This window comes from Malaclemys terrapin, chromosome 1 (assembly GCF_027887155.1).
Source record: "Malaclemys terrapin pileata isolate rMalTer1 chromosome 1, rMalTer1.hap1, whole genome shotgun sequence".
NCBI classification, from domain to species: Eukaryota; Metazoa; Chordata; order Testudines; family Emydidae; genus Malaclemys; species Malaclemys terrapin.
This window is the reverse complement of record NC_071505.1, coordinates 82,084,343-82,099,244: the sequence shown is the minus strand read 5'-3', so window position 1 is coordinate 82,099,244 and position 14,902 is coordinate 82,084,343. Positions and strand designations below refer to the sequence as shown.

The window sequence follows — 14,902 nt, the reverse complement described above, 5'->3', positions numbered from 1 at the left end:
ATTTAACAAAGAAAGCAATTAATATGATGAACAGAAATATTGGAAACAAAGGGTTACACATAAAACAAAGTCACACCACATATTCTAGAGCCTAAACTCAGCTAACAAATGCCCTCTTGTACAGGGCCGGCTCCAAGTTTTTTGCCGCCCCAAGCAAAAAATTTTTCCTGTGGCCCCCCCGGCCCCACCCCAACTCCATCCCTTCCCCGCCCCATTCCAACCCCTTCCCCAAATCCCCGGCCCCACCTCCTCCCTTGGGCGTGCTGCATTTCCCTTCCTACCCCTCCCTCCCAGGCTTGCCTGGGAAAAGAGGAGTGGCGGTGCGCTCGGGGAGAGGAGGCAGAGGTGAGCTGCCCCACCCCCCAGTTACTTCCTGCGGCCATCCCTGTGCCCCCCCCACGGCCGCAGCTCACCTCCTCTCAGGGCCGGCTCCCGGCTTTTTGCGCCCCAAGCGCAAAAAAAAAAAAAAAAAAAAGGAGCCTAGTGCCGCCCCTTGGAAAGTGCCGCCCCAAGCACATGCTTGGAGGGCTGGTGCCTAGAGCCGGCCCTGCTCTTGTGTAATGAAGTCCTCACAGCATTTTTCAACCAAGATGGCTGAGATCCTCCTTTCATGAGGCTAAGCCTGCTGGAAGGTTGCCTTCCCCAGCTGAAGGATCCCAGGGCATCTCTCTGCACCCCCCCAATACACCAGACCACCTTAAACACCTCAAAATATCTTTACCTCTCAAACGGGGGTCTTCCCCCATGCTCCTACTGTTTACCTCTTCCTGTTTATTTTCTTTTGAAGTTTCCACAAGCTCTTCATTAGTATTTGACTCAGTATGCTAATGGACTTTTATTGTAAGACCCATAATATACAATGGTCAGCTAAGGAGATAAGTGTTTCCTACCTCCTGTCTGGAGAAGTCTGTCTCAATGCACACAGTCTCTCTGGTCCTTTAACTACAAGACCTTAAGAACATAATTTTTAATATATATATTCCTTACATATTATCTGCTTATACATTTTGCAAACATTATGATGACCAGTGTGACACAAGCTTTCTGTAGAAACCTTATATGGCATTTTTTGGTGAACTAGAATATAAATACCAGATGCTGGAGAGCCCTGTGACCCTTATGTACCCCTATACCCTCTCCCCATTGGCATCAGGAGGTCCTTGGGTCACAGTGACACATACTAAACATAGATTAACCACAGATTCATACCTGCTACTACAGCAATAGTCCTATCTAAAGAGACACTTCTGGATTACCAAAACTCATGTTTGTTCCACATAGCAGCTACTTTCACCCTTGCTCCATAGGGACAGCAAACAAGTCTGAAGTGAGCCTTTGGATTCATTACAGCATTTCTTCGCCATGACTACATATTATCTATCCCATGAAAAGAATGGAATTGGGGGAAGGAGGAGGGAAAGCCTGAATTGCACTTATATAAGACTCCATTCCCATCAAATTCCTCTTTTCACTTGGGTAAACTTTCCTTTTTTTTGTAAAATTCTGAACATCTAATCCAGTAAATTCCCATCGTTAAAGAAATAATTTAAGATTACATTGCTAGTAGAAATAAGGAATCTCAAATATTGGGAACCTAAAAGCTTTCCAGCTGTTTTTTTAAAATTCCCATCCATTGGCCTGTCTCCTGTTTAACACCTTTCTTCCCTTGCTGTGCTCATCTGCTATTCCCTATGTCTCTTGCTGGTCCCAATCTGCATGTTCTCCCTTCCCTGGCCTTCTTTTCCAAGAACCCTTGAATTCTATCCCCTTGTCTCCTGCTTCATCTCCCTGCCTTTGATGCCTCCTGCAAGAGGACTCCTAGCACAGCCCCAATTTAAGTGACTACAGCAATTTTTAAGAGGAAAAAGCAGGCTTTGTGTTGCCTTTCACAAAGATGCTGCTCAGAACAGCTCTAGGGGAGATGGGCATGCAGTTCTGCTCCTTGCTTAGGACTTCAGACAATTAGATCTGTTGGGTCTGGGTAGCTTTTTTTTTTTAACAGCCTTTTTTTAACAGTCATTTTCTGAGAACTACACTTTACAGTCCTGTAAAACCTACTGTGCTTTGCATCCAAAACAAAAATCTTAACTTTTTAAAACAAAATCTTTGTTAACTTTGGAAAAAAACTCAATCTGTATTCATGTTATTGCAGTATTACAAAATATTGCTACAGATTTAATGCTTTTCTTCCTAAAAGCTCCAGTTGTTACCATTTTGCTACTGAAATTGTCAAGATATTTATCATAACCTTCTGATTATAAAATTCTATATAAAATCATACATTTTTACATGATTTCATCTAAAGAGAAACAAATATTCAACCATTTTGCCTAGACTTATTGTTCTTGATCTTTGGGAAATAATTGTCACACGTACTAGCCTTTTCCATATCTAGGATTACAGCAACCTCTAGGGGAACTAATTGTAACTGTAATTTTTTTATGCAGACCTATAAAAACATTCTGGTGATTTTTAACTTTGTTGTTGTTGATTTGTTTGTTTAATGGGGCTAGGAGCATAAGTGAATCATACCTTGTGATATACAAAGTGGAGCCTTTTTTTATTCATTCCCTATTGAAAGGAAGGGCATTACTAGACTGGGATGATTAAGGACTCTTCTTAGTCAAAATAAATCTTTCAAAATAGGTTACAGATTTCATCAAAAGTACCTGATAACTGTTTTGACTGCTCTTACTAATTCATAAAATAGTATAAGTCCATTCAAATATAAATGAATTGGTACTATTAAGAATACTGTGAACTTATTTGTTCTTGTTAAACAGTTGTGTAATGGGGTACTGGCATTAGTAACATCCACCTGCCTTTATGATCTGGAGTTAGCTATACATCATATTTTGTACTCAACAATGCTATCTCCTTACTTGTCTGAAGTAGATTATTTAAAAGAGTTAGATACTGCAAGTGGCAGAAACTGCTTTAAGTTGTGTAAATTTACTTTAATTACAACCATTTTTGTATATTCTATTATTCCCTTCTCTTACCCTCGAAACATATTTTAGGAATAAAGGGAGTCTGGGTTTGAAATCTGGTATAATAGCTTGAACTTATTTTTCAGTGTTGTCTACAATGCATTTTGCACATAAAGTTTTGTTGTTCTGCAGATGCGTAACCATGAACACAGGCATACTCAGTTGAGCACTTTCACCTCTTTTCTTTCATTGTCAAACACTTTTGCAATATAAGCAGAACCAGAAGAGCAAATCTACCTTGCCGTGTATACTGTATTTAATGCCCTAATTAACTGGTATGGACTGCAGTACTGCTGGAAGTGCCTTGTTGCCATGACCTTGCATGGTGCATGTGAAGTAACGCTGCAGGGCGGGGGGGACCGTTTTCAAGAGCTTGACCGCACCCTGGTGGGGACGGAGTGGGGCACTCTTCAAAAAGGCAAAATCCTGTTCGGGTTTGCTCCAGTACTGGGCAGGGGCCAAGCCAGCCACGCTGACCGTGGATAAAACCAGACCAGTGGCCGCCTTCCTCTGCACCCCAGCGCGCCTCAGTCGCGAGCCGGTTTCCAGAGCAACCTCGCTTCCCCTCGCTCAGCGCTTCCCGGCCCGGAGGCGGCACTTCCGCGTTCCCGCCAAGCTCCGCGGCGTCAGCCTTATTGGAAATCCCGGGAGGCTGACGGGTCCCGAGCGGGGTCACAGCCAGGCGCTATGGGGAGGGGAGCGGGGCGGACGGCTACAGCGGGAGGCGAGGCGCCATTTTTAAACCCTCTTGGCGGCTGCCGGTAGCTGTTTCCGGGTGAGTCGGGGGGGGACTCGGGCCCCTGCGTGTCGGTGTCCTGGTTACCCCGCTCTCTCCGTCGATCGGCCCCGCACTGCGGAGCGGTCTCTGCCGCGGACAGGGCTCGGCGGTTGGTTCGAGGCTCGCCGTTCTTTCCTCGGTCCGGCCCCGTGTCTGGCTGCTGCTCCCCCCCCGTGCCCGGCGCTGCACAGGGCCTGGCCCCAGGGCTCCCGGCCTGAACGGGCGGCGACTTGCCCGGGGTGAGCTCAGTGGCGGGGCGAGGGGCTCAGTAACCGGCTGTGCTGTGCGTTGCCCATCGGGACATGGGGGGACGTCTCCTTCCCTTGCAGCTGTGCTGCTGGAGCCCGGGAGCTGACAGCCGCGGGCACCTGCTTCCACCGCTTGTTTCAGGGCGCGAGCCGCACCCGCGCTCACGCCAGCTGTGCTCGCCTGAGGGGAAAGCCCCTGGGCCTGTGCATCCGCGCAGAGGGAGCGTGGAGGCGATGACCAATGACTTGGCAACCGCCGAGAGAAAATCCTGTCAATTGTGTCCCGCCCGCAGGAGTGTGCGTGGTCGGGAGCGACCCGCGGGTCACTGGGCGTGGAGTTAGTCCGCTCATCAGCCTGGGGGCGGAGGGGGGCATAAAAATCTCATGCATGTTTGTGAAAATGGTTTAGCTCCTGTAACGAGTCCGAGAGGTTGCATAAACACAACGTTGTTGGTTGCAGTTGCTGTAATAGGGACACTACTTTTTCTAGTGTAACCGAAACTAGGAAGTTCTCTAGCGTATATCACCTTATCAGCGCAATTATAATTATCTATTGCTTCTGTGGTGGCTTTAAATAGCCCATTACTATCTGAGCGCCATACTTCACACATTGTTAGGAAAGAAGTGGTGACTGCTGAATTGAGAGTGGTGTCTCTCTCGCAATATATGTAAGAGATTTTATGAATATTTTCCAGAAGGGGTGAGGTAATATCTACCTTGTCTCTCTAATATCCTGGGAGGACAGGGCTACAACTACACTGCCTACAACAATGTATTCATCTGTGGCATAGTTCCTGAGTTAAGTGCATGTCCAACCTCCTTGGGGTCTCAAGACACCCCACTTAGGTCACAGGCCTCCAGCATTCATCTTTCTCTGGGTGAAATCCCATGATTTGCTTCCTGCAGATTAGGGCCTTAGGTTGCAGACCTCTGCTATTTTTTGTGATCACCTCATTAGGTCTGACTTCAATTTAACACCTGCATTTCTGTTCTCTCAGGCCAATGACAGAGTTATCCAGTAACCAGCCAGCTTTCATAAAGCAAAGTACTATTTATTCAGAACAAAAGCTTTTAAAAGAAAACATATTTTAAAGCAATAAACAGCTTATATGAACTCCTGACATACTAGGTGTTCCTCTGTCTTCCATATGGAGACCCTGGTAGGCTTAAAATATTTAAGATCCTCCCACAGGGCCTGTATCTGTTGGTCACAGTCTCATGCCTATGTCAGTTCTTGGATGGTATCCCTGTCCTTTCTCAATCAGGTCAAAAGCTTTCTGCTATGGTCTTTGAACCAGGTCAAACCAGTCCGTGTGCTTTTTCCCTAGGAGGGTGAAACTTCAAAAAGACTTGTTACCTGGATTGTTTCAGTATTGGAGATTTGCATTAATTACTCCCCATTCTCTTTAATTCTTGCATGAAGCATTCTTTATCATACCCATCACTACAATACAAACACTAACAAGCCCATACAGGTACATATTACATTTATAAAGTTAATACAATAGTATTTGAATATTCCACAATTCCATAGCATTATGTCTGTCTCTTCTCAATATAATAGGTGTTGGATATTCAAATATTTCATAGCATCCGTTATAAAAATATTTATGTAGGTATTTCTACTGCATTCCTCACTGTAGCATCTAAGACAGTTACAGATTTTAGAAGTAAATACAGTATACCAAAGAATCTTCTATTTATCTCTCCATTTGCTGTTCCTTGTTGGTGGGTGGGTGTGTTTGGTTTTGTTTTTTATGGGAAGGGTAGGTCAAATCAGTGACTTTCATGGTGGTTCTAATTTCTCCGAATAGTGAGTTCCTCAGTCATTAGTACACCTCTACCCCGATATAACGCTGTCCTCAGGAACCAAAAAATCTTACCACATTATAGATGAAACCGCGTTATATCGAACTTGCTTTGATCCGCCGGAGCGCGCAGCCCTGCCCCCTGGAGCGCTGCTTTACTGTGTTATATCCGAATTCGTGTTATATCGGTTTGCGTTATATCGGGGTAGAGGTGTATGTTGCCAGAAGAGCTGTGTTTCCTGCAGCAGAGAGTCTTATTCTTTTAGGCTGATGGTAGTATTAATTCATAGTAACACGGGTGTCCTGAGAGATCATGAGAGGTGATCACAGGGAGGTGGTATTGGCTTTGCATTCTAGAACACTGAAATAAGTATGCAAACAGATTATTCTATACATTATATGAAACTATTATTAAACTTTACACTTACAGTAATAACTGAAGGAGAGGGTTGTTTTTTGTTTTTTTTAATGTCTGATACAATTAGCTGACACAAGGCAGAATACTACTTGTCCTGTTCTGCACTGGCCAAAAAATTATGTTCAGCCTTGTTATCTAACTTCATTGATCATAAGAGTGTTCAAATATGGTAATATTTTGTAGGTTAGACCAGGCTATAGGAATGAAAACAGAGCCTTGAATGAGTTATGCAGGTAATCCTAAACAATTGCCAGTGAACACTGAAACCACCCTTATATAACTTGGTTGTGTCATATAAATCAGAGCGATGTTTTGGAGTTTTCAAAATTTAAATTAGTATGATTACATAATTTTCTCTAAATTTAGGTTGACTTACCGTAGTTACCATTTACAACTGTTAGTAACAAACATTCTATCAATACATTTTTAAAAAACAATGTTTTTAAATAAGATTTTTTTTTTTAATGAATGATGATATGGTGACTTAAAGGCCTGATATCTCTGAATTTGCCAGGACTTGAAGCAAAGGTTGTAGTCCATATTAAAAAACAAACCAGACACATTCTAACTTTCTATTTAAGCGAGTGGGACAATGAGGGACAGAATTAAGGTGGTTGGAAGTTTAGCAGATAACTTATTCACATTTTATTCTCCTCTCTAACATTATTTTAAAGTTAGATATTTAGCTTTTTAAAGGGACACACCCACACCCCTTGATCCGGAGAATCAACACTCATTCCTATGGGTGTACATACGCAGGATGATGTAGTAAAAGGTTTTACAGACATGAATTTGGGATGGCTGTTTTAGTCAATCACAACATGCCATCATATACACTATATGCCAGATATTTTACAGGAAAAACTATGTTTAGAAATGTTTGAGTTTTAATTTGAACTATATAAATATTTCATATTCCTCTTTTTCTAAAGTTAGATGACCTTAGGTATAATAAATTAAACTGTACAGTCCTCAGAGGGAGAGAGAAAATATAACTAATTTTAGAACTCTCTTTAAAAAAAAAAAAATCCCCAACTCTGTATGTATTATCTAATCATGTTGTGTATTTAATGTATGATATATGGCTATAAGCAAGTGTCTTATTCCATTAGCTGGAAGTGATGCTTGCCTTACTAATGTATAATGCTCCTGTTTGTAGCCCTAATAAGGCAATTAAATATTTTCCTCTTATCCAAGAGTGAATATTGCCTGTCCTGGAGCATGCACTAATGTGATTTGGTGAAAGAAATACCGTGTTGGAGTGGCAAAGGAAAGAAACACCTATTTGGCATATTTTTTGCTTTTAAAATGGTGATTTTGGATGTGGACAAATTGGAGAGAGTCCTGCGGAGGGCAACAAAAATGATCAGGGGGCTGGGGCACATGACTTAAGAGGAGAGGCTGAGGAAGCTGGGATTGTTTAGTCTGCAGAAGGGGGGAGGGGAAGGATTCAATAGCAGCCTTCAACTACCTGAAGGGGGTTCCAAAAAGGATGGAGCTTGGCTGTTCTCAGTGGTGGCAGATGACAGAACAAGGAGCAATGGTCTCAAGTTGCAGTGGGGGAGGTCTAGGTTGGATATTAGGAAATACTACACTTCTACCCCGATATAACGCGACCTGATATAACACGAATTTGGATATAACGCGGTAAAGCAGTGCTCCGGGGGTGGGGTGGGGGGGCTATGCACTCCGGTGGATCAAAGCAAGGTCGATATAATGCAGTTTCATCTATAATGCGGTAAGATTTTTTGGCTCCCGAGGACAGCATTATATCGGGGTAGAGGTGTATTTCACTAGGAGGGTGGTGAAGCACTGGAATAAGTTACCTAGGGAGGTGGTAGAATCTCCATCCTTAGAGGTTTTTAAGGCCCTGCTTGACAAAGCACTGGCTGGGATGATTTAGTAGTTGGTGTTGGTCCTGCTTTGAACAGGGGGTTGGACTAGATGACCTCCTGAGGTCTCTTGCAACCCTAATCTATAATTCTGTGATTAGATTGAATGTTAGAAGTTACTGACCATGGATTAATCAGCAGTGTTGATTAAATGGTCAAAGGTGCATGTTATATGCAATTTAGCATTTGGATGGCAACTGCGTGTACTTATGCAAGTCAATAACTTTAATGGGAGAATGTAAAAGTGTTCTTAAAAACTGACAGCTTCAGACTTTTATGCAGGTTTTAAAATCTACCACAAGATGTCACTGTAATCTAAAACAGGGTTATTTTGTTAAATAGGTACCACTTACTGTTTTGACATTTAAAAAACCGGTTTTGTAAACTATGGTTCTCTTTCCTGTTCTCAATATCCAGTTCTTCCTTATGAAGTGTGTCACTGCAGGTGAATGCTTTAGGTGCTGTGTGCCTTGCTTCTCAAGCCATGGAGCATGAATAGCAAGACCCATTAGAACAGGGGCAGGCAAAATTTTTGGCCTGAGGGCCGCATCGGGTTTAGTAAATTGTATGGATGGCCGGTTAGGGGAGGGGTTGTGGCCCAGCCCCTACCCCATCCACACACCCCGGCTCCCTGTCCCCTGACTGCCCCCGGCCCCCTGTCGCCCCATCCAACCACCCCTTCTCCCTGTTATGAAGTTTTGTAATATGAAAGCATAAAATAGTGCGTGAAGCCTTTTGAACCATGAATGGCTATTACTAATTAGTTGCACTTGTGTTTGTAACAGGTAATTTGGCCTCCTGGGATGCCATCAAGAGAAAAGGTGGAAGGAATCCTTCTGAAGGTGGTAGATTTGGGCTGAATTCATATTTACCTGGTTGTCAACTCAATAATATTTAGCCAGGATGGATACTTTCACCAGCATACTTCCTCCAATAAGTGGAAATAGTGATCTTGTTGGTTCACAAGAAGAAATACAAAAAATGTTAATCGATGAGAGAATGCGGTGTGAAAATCATAAAACAAATTATCAAACTCTAAAGGCAGAACATACAAGGTACAGTACTTTAAATGTCTGTTTTCCTTATTTAGTTTGAGCTGTTAAAAGCTAAAATTAAATATTGGAAGGAAGGGTTTTTGTTTTTTTAGCTAGTTACCTGTCTGTCTTTAATTTGTAGGAGTAGCAGTACAAGTGTTTACCGATTCAGTCATGAGTTCTGTAAATTGCTCCATTGAGGAAGGGCTTTGATTGTTAAAATACTCAGTGTCCAATAGAAATGTACATTACTACTCATTTGTGCTTAAGGACAAATTTGACTGTTAGTTTTCTAAAATAATACTTTGTTATTTACACAATAACGATTTAAAGGTCTCAACATATGTGAGGTGAGGGTTCTGAAATAGTCAGTGGATCTTGAAATTACTTCATATTTACAGAATTTAGAATAGTAACCATGTCACATGTATTTTGGAGGAAGGGCGGAAATGATACCTAGTAGATATTTTGTCAGATTTGATGTCTTTTTACTTTTGCTTCTGTACTTCTGTTATTACTGTGACTTCAGATTTTTCAGCATAAGAATGATCTGTTTTTAGAGGGTAAATGCAGTCTTAGTAATAAATAAAAATACTGTATATTTTGCAGGTTACAGGATGAATATACGAAATCACAAAATGAGCTCAAACGGTTGATAGTTGAAAAGCAAACCATCCATGACAAATTTCAATTTCTTCTTGCTGAGCTCCGAGGGGAATTATTAGATAAAACTAGGGAACTAGAGGAACTGAAGATGCAGGTGAGACAATGGTTACCAGAACATAATATGAATTTCTGTAGAAACATTTCTGTAATCTATCTTTATCAATGTATTGTGTGTTTTAGCCTTAGTTTTTCTTTCTGCTTGTAATTGGATCTATTACAGCCATGTCCTCAAATCACAAATCTTGACTGAGTTGCACTCCTCTTGTAATTTTTTACTGCAGGAGCACAAATGAAATGACAGTTAAAACTTCTGGTACCATTTAGATCTAAACTCTGTTATCATGCATTCCATGAATAGTAGTCTCTATCGGTCTCTTGAAAAAGTGCACTGATGGCACTCTCCTTCTTTACTATGTTCTAGTATTACTAATGTCAGGTTCTCTCCTTCTTTGGGGATCAAAAATTAGTTAGACTGGTTATGAAGAAGAATGAAGAAAATTAGGGAGAAGCATATCTCTTCCCTGTGTCAATAGTGCAGCTGGGATTCTGCTATCCCCACTGGGATTTCAGTCAGCTTATGCAACGCATTAGGTCCTCTTGCTCTGTGAGATGGTGACACAAAAAGAAAAGTCTTTCATCCTGTGAATGAAGACCTACTGAAGAGAGAAAATTAAGCTTCCATTTTCCTTCAGCCTCTTTTCTTCCTCTCCCACCTGTCATTTTTATGAACTTATATCAGCAGTGCTTGTTTTCAGCCAAAGAGACCACTTCTGCAATTTGTTGACCGAGAACATATTTTCCCTATTGCCAACCTCTTTAGTCAGATCGGTGCCTCATAAAGAAGGCTTTTTCACCTATGGGACTCAAGGTCTGAACAGGTTCTGGGAAGAAGCTTATGAAGATGCCACTATTCATCATTTGTCTTTTAACTATTCCAACCTGCAATATAGTGCTTGCTTCAGCACATACATTGTACCTGGTACAGTGGGGTTAGCTAAAATTCAAATTATGCAAATCACATATTGACTATCAGGATAGTCTTTTCTACTTCAGATGTTGATGAAATTTTCAGGAATCTATTTACAGTAACTATTTATCATTTCTCCACAGCTTGGAAAGACTAGAGTTGACTTTCCAATGACTAGTCCATTTTGTGACCAGTGTTGATCTGAAGGTATTTTGGTAGTCAACTGCAGGGTTTCATGTTAGCTATTCAGCTGCCAGTGAAATAACTTTCTAGCCTTCTTTCTGAGCAAATCTTCATCTCCTGTACTGATCCCTCTTCTGCAGATCAACATTTGCCTCAGGTTCTTCACTTATTTTTTGGCTGTGGTATCAGCCTTCCTGAAGTGGGATGGCTTTGTAGTGATCCCGTTCCTGTTCAATCTACTCAAATGAGTTCTTCCATAGTTTCTTTTACAACTGCAATCTGCTTGTCAGACTCCAAGGGTTTGTGTGATCCAGCATGACACATGAATCTCAAGATTCTAGTTAACATAAACACACACATTCTTAGGAATTTGGTCAGGGAAAGGCAATCTTGTCTGATTGAAAATTCTAAAGATCTTCTGTCTACCCATAGTTCAGTATACTCTGAATGAAGGAGAGAAGTCTCTCAATGCTGCTCCAGAGCTGGTCTTCAGGATCTGAAGCGCTTCTGGGGCCCAGACTGGCAGAAGAAACGTGGAACTTGTTCAGAGGCTTTGTTCTTATAGGAGGCAATTGAGAGCTGGTGCAGGGAGCTCGTTGGCCATCCAGCATCTTGCCATGTTGGATTTAAGCCATTATGGTCTGCTTTTCTATAAGAATTCTAGGGGCATTTGTTCTGTTGTTTGTAGGAGTCAGGTTTTTTTCCTGTAAAGGTGGGGAGAGTTCTTAAAGGCAGGCTATTTAGTTTAAAAACAAACAAACAAACAACAAAACTTCTAGTGAATTGGCCTTTATCTGTTGGGACATTCTACTAAAATCAAAATGGAGATATTCTAAACACTCTTCCCACCTCTTTTCCCAAAACTCTGTTTGTTTTAAGTAGTAATGCCACATTTTTCTGGTTCTGCAGCTACCACTGAAATCCAGTCAAAATTCAATGAAAGGTACAACCTGTTGCCAATCTAATTTGATATATGCAAAAGCTAGACACCAACAGAGGTTAAAAAAATTGCTGTAATTTAAGAAATACGGTGTATCAGAGCAGGATGATCTGTATTCTTTAAAAACAAACAACACAACTTTTTTTGGACCCTAGTGTGAGAACTGTAACCAGCAATCTTTCACTCTTCATCAGGAAAATGAGAATGCAGTAAGACCATGCCCACTGCACTTTTCTGAGGGCTTTTTCTTTTCCTCCCTCGTCTGTGCTTATCAATGGTATCTACATTGTTTTCCTGAATCCATTCATAATTTTTTAACCTAGTAATAAAGAAAAGAGAGCAAATCACTGAAAAAGCAGAATGAGAGTGGGAAGAAAACAAGTCCTTCACTGTTTGAGCATTAGACTTGAATTACAGCAATTAAGGAAGAAGGCAAAAAAAGGTAGTGAATGTATTGTAAGGATCCTGAGTGTACCTTATCTGAAGAACTTCAAAGATGATGTAGAGGCTGGATTTATTTCATATATATTTAATATTGTTAACCTTCGCAATGTTAAATTTTTCCCTAAGAAAGCACATCAATTATAGTTAAATTGATTAGCTTTTTATGAAAGCAGGAAAAAATTAAAAATACATTTTATAAATGGCATATGTTCATAAAGACCTTTTTTAAAATTGCGTGTGAAATGTTTCATTGCTCAACATTTGTTTTCCAATATAAATTGCTTAATATGACTGTTGTTTGGTTACTTATTCTACAGTACATTTGTTTTCTGTACATGTCAGGTACTAACTCCTCAAAAGCTTGAGTTGTTAAAAGCACAAATACAACATGAATTGGAAACCCCTATGAGAGAACGCTTTCGAAAACTAGATGAAGTAAGTAGTAAGACGTATTTAACTTCACTTCGTCTAGATTGAGGGAGGGTTTGTTTGGTATTTTGCTTGGTGAAAAGATGATGGGAAAATTCCATGGATGATTCATGAAATAAAACAAAAGTATTAAGTATTTACTTTTATATGTTTATCTACTTTTGTGCTTGAGTGAATCTGTGTTCTACTTCCTAATTAATTTAGGAGGTAGAAAAATACAGAACAGAATATAACAAACTTCGTTATGAACATACCTTCCTCAAATCAGAATTTGAACACCAGAAGGAAGAACATGCACATATTTTAGAAGAGAAAAAAATAAAGTACGACTCTGAGGTAGGTAGAGAATATGCAATATAAGTTAAACAACTATAAAAGTGAAATATTTGAGGTATTTATAAAAAGATTTTTTTAATAAGGTTTTTGTCATTTTAGTATAACTAGTATAATTTTGTCATCTTTTTTTGTGTTCTTGTAATATGTTGGTTATCAGAGTACTGTCAGCTCTCTTAAAGTTTTGTCATGGTCTGGTCCATAACAATTTACATCAGTTTGTTCAAGATATCTTGTAGAAATATCATAGTCATATTGCAAATAATAGGCTTGTCTTTAAATGACAGCCTATAACAATGCTTGCAAACCTTTTTTATTAGCTTTGAGAGATTTAAATAGATCAATACATTATCTTCAGTCCTAACTTAGTAGCTCAAATAGCCTAAATAAAAGTAAATATAGAATTTATGTTCTATATCTGATTACTAACCCAAGAAAAGGGCAGCAGAAAATACTGAGGTGAGCAGGAAAACTTGTCCGTTTTCAAATTTCTCAATATCCTTTTGTCTGCCATTTCTGACAAAAATTCATGATCTCGCTACTATTGACCCCTTAACTTGTTTCAAAATTTGTCCTCACCTATGATTTCGCTCTTGGGTAAACTATTTAATGATCTGTTTTGTTTGGGGCCAAGTTTTCAAGAGAGAGTCTAAACTGCAAATGCAAATATATGCACAAGTAAGTATATAATTACCAGTTGCACCCCTGCATGTACCTCTAGCGTATTATATTTAGGTGCTTACCTGAAAATTTAGCCAAAACTGATATTTATTCTGAGATATACAATATGTAAATCAGTTATGATATGCACAATCAAGTCTTGAGACTCAAAATAATTCAGGTCTTCTGTTTTATCAGCTTTTTAAGATTCAAGAATTGCTGGTTAGCTTTTGAAGCTCTCTAGTTTTATACCTACATTACTGTTAGAATGAAATTATTCCCATACTCTCCTATTGCAGAGACTGCGTTGCTTTGTTTTCCATCGTATAGCTAAAGCAGAATAACTTCATCCAACTTTCTAAAATCAGAAACTGAGGCTTGGTCTACACTACAGAGTTAGGTCGAACTAAGGTAGCTTACATCAACCTAATTATGTCAGTGTACATGCTACAGCCTTGCTCCCTCCGATGTATGTGCCCTACTACACCGACGACATAACTCCACCTCCACGAGAGGTGTAAGGCTTATGTCGGTGTAGTTAGGGTGACACAGTGTCCATGTAGACTCTGCATTTCTTACATCTGCTGTTGGCTGTCATTCTTGTCAATTTCACGGATCCGTGCTGGAACCGTGAAATTGACAAGAAAGCTGCAGGGGGCTCCTGCTGCCCCAGGCTCCCTGCTCCCAGCCAGGCTGCGCCCTCCCCACACAGAGCCCGTCTGCCCCCGGCGGCAGGGAGCTGGAAACGGAGTGCCCAGAGGGGCAGCTAGGCTCTCAGACCCCCCCCATACCCCGACCCCGTTTCCCTTCCACCCCTCGTAAGTCAGTGGAAGCGCTCAGGTGAGGATGCACACCACTGACAGAAGGAGGGTAGTGTGGACATGAACCACCACAGTAATTACATAGGTCAACTTACCTTTCTAGTGTAGACCTAACCTCAGGGGAAGTTGTCTCAACTGGCAGGCTCTTGAGGGAGGGACAATCCTTCCTGCCGTTGACTGAGGGCATTGCAATGAGACCTTGCAGCTGGCAAAGGCCAGCTGACTTGGGCTTGTGAGGCTCAGGTTAAGGGGCTGTTTAATTGCGGTGTAGACGGTTGGGCTTGGGCTACA

The 14,902-nt window shown here is 41.0% G+C and overlaps 1 protein-coding gene across 4 annotated transcripts in view; it reads left to right on the top strand.

The window, feature by feature from the left end:
* CEP83 (centrosomal protein 83) overlaps window positions 1–14,902 on the top strand; it is a 40,695-nt gene that overhangs the window by 2,690 nt on the left and 23,103 nt on the right. For 2 of the 4 annotated variants that reach the window (XM_054028152.1, XM_054028175.1), the window contains exons 1-5: window positions 3,678–3,765; window positions 8,920–9,189; window positions 9,778–9,928; window positions 12,711–12,803; window positions 13,002–13,133. In XM_054028152.1, coding sequence (XP_053884127.1) covers window positions 9,038–9,189; window positions 9,778–9,928; window positions 12,711–12,803; window positions 13,002–13,133 — 528 coding nt within the window. In that variant the 5' untranslated portion in view covers window positions 3,678–3,765; window positions 8,920–9,037. Of the gene's footprint in view, window positions 1–3,677; window positions 3,766–3,923; window positions 4,008–8,919; window positions 9,190–9,777; window positions 9,929–12,710; window positions 12,804–13,001; window positions 13,134–14,902 lie in introns of those variants that run through there. The other 2 variants (XM_054028160.1, XM_054028168.1) reach the window with 2 other exon arrangements.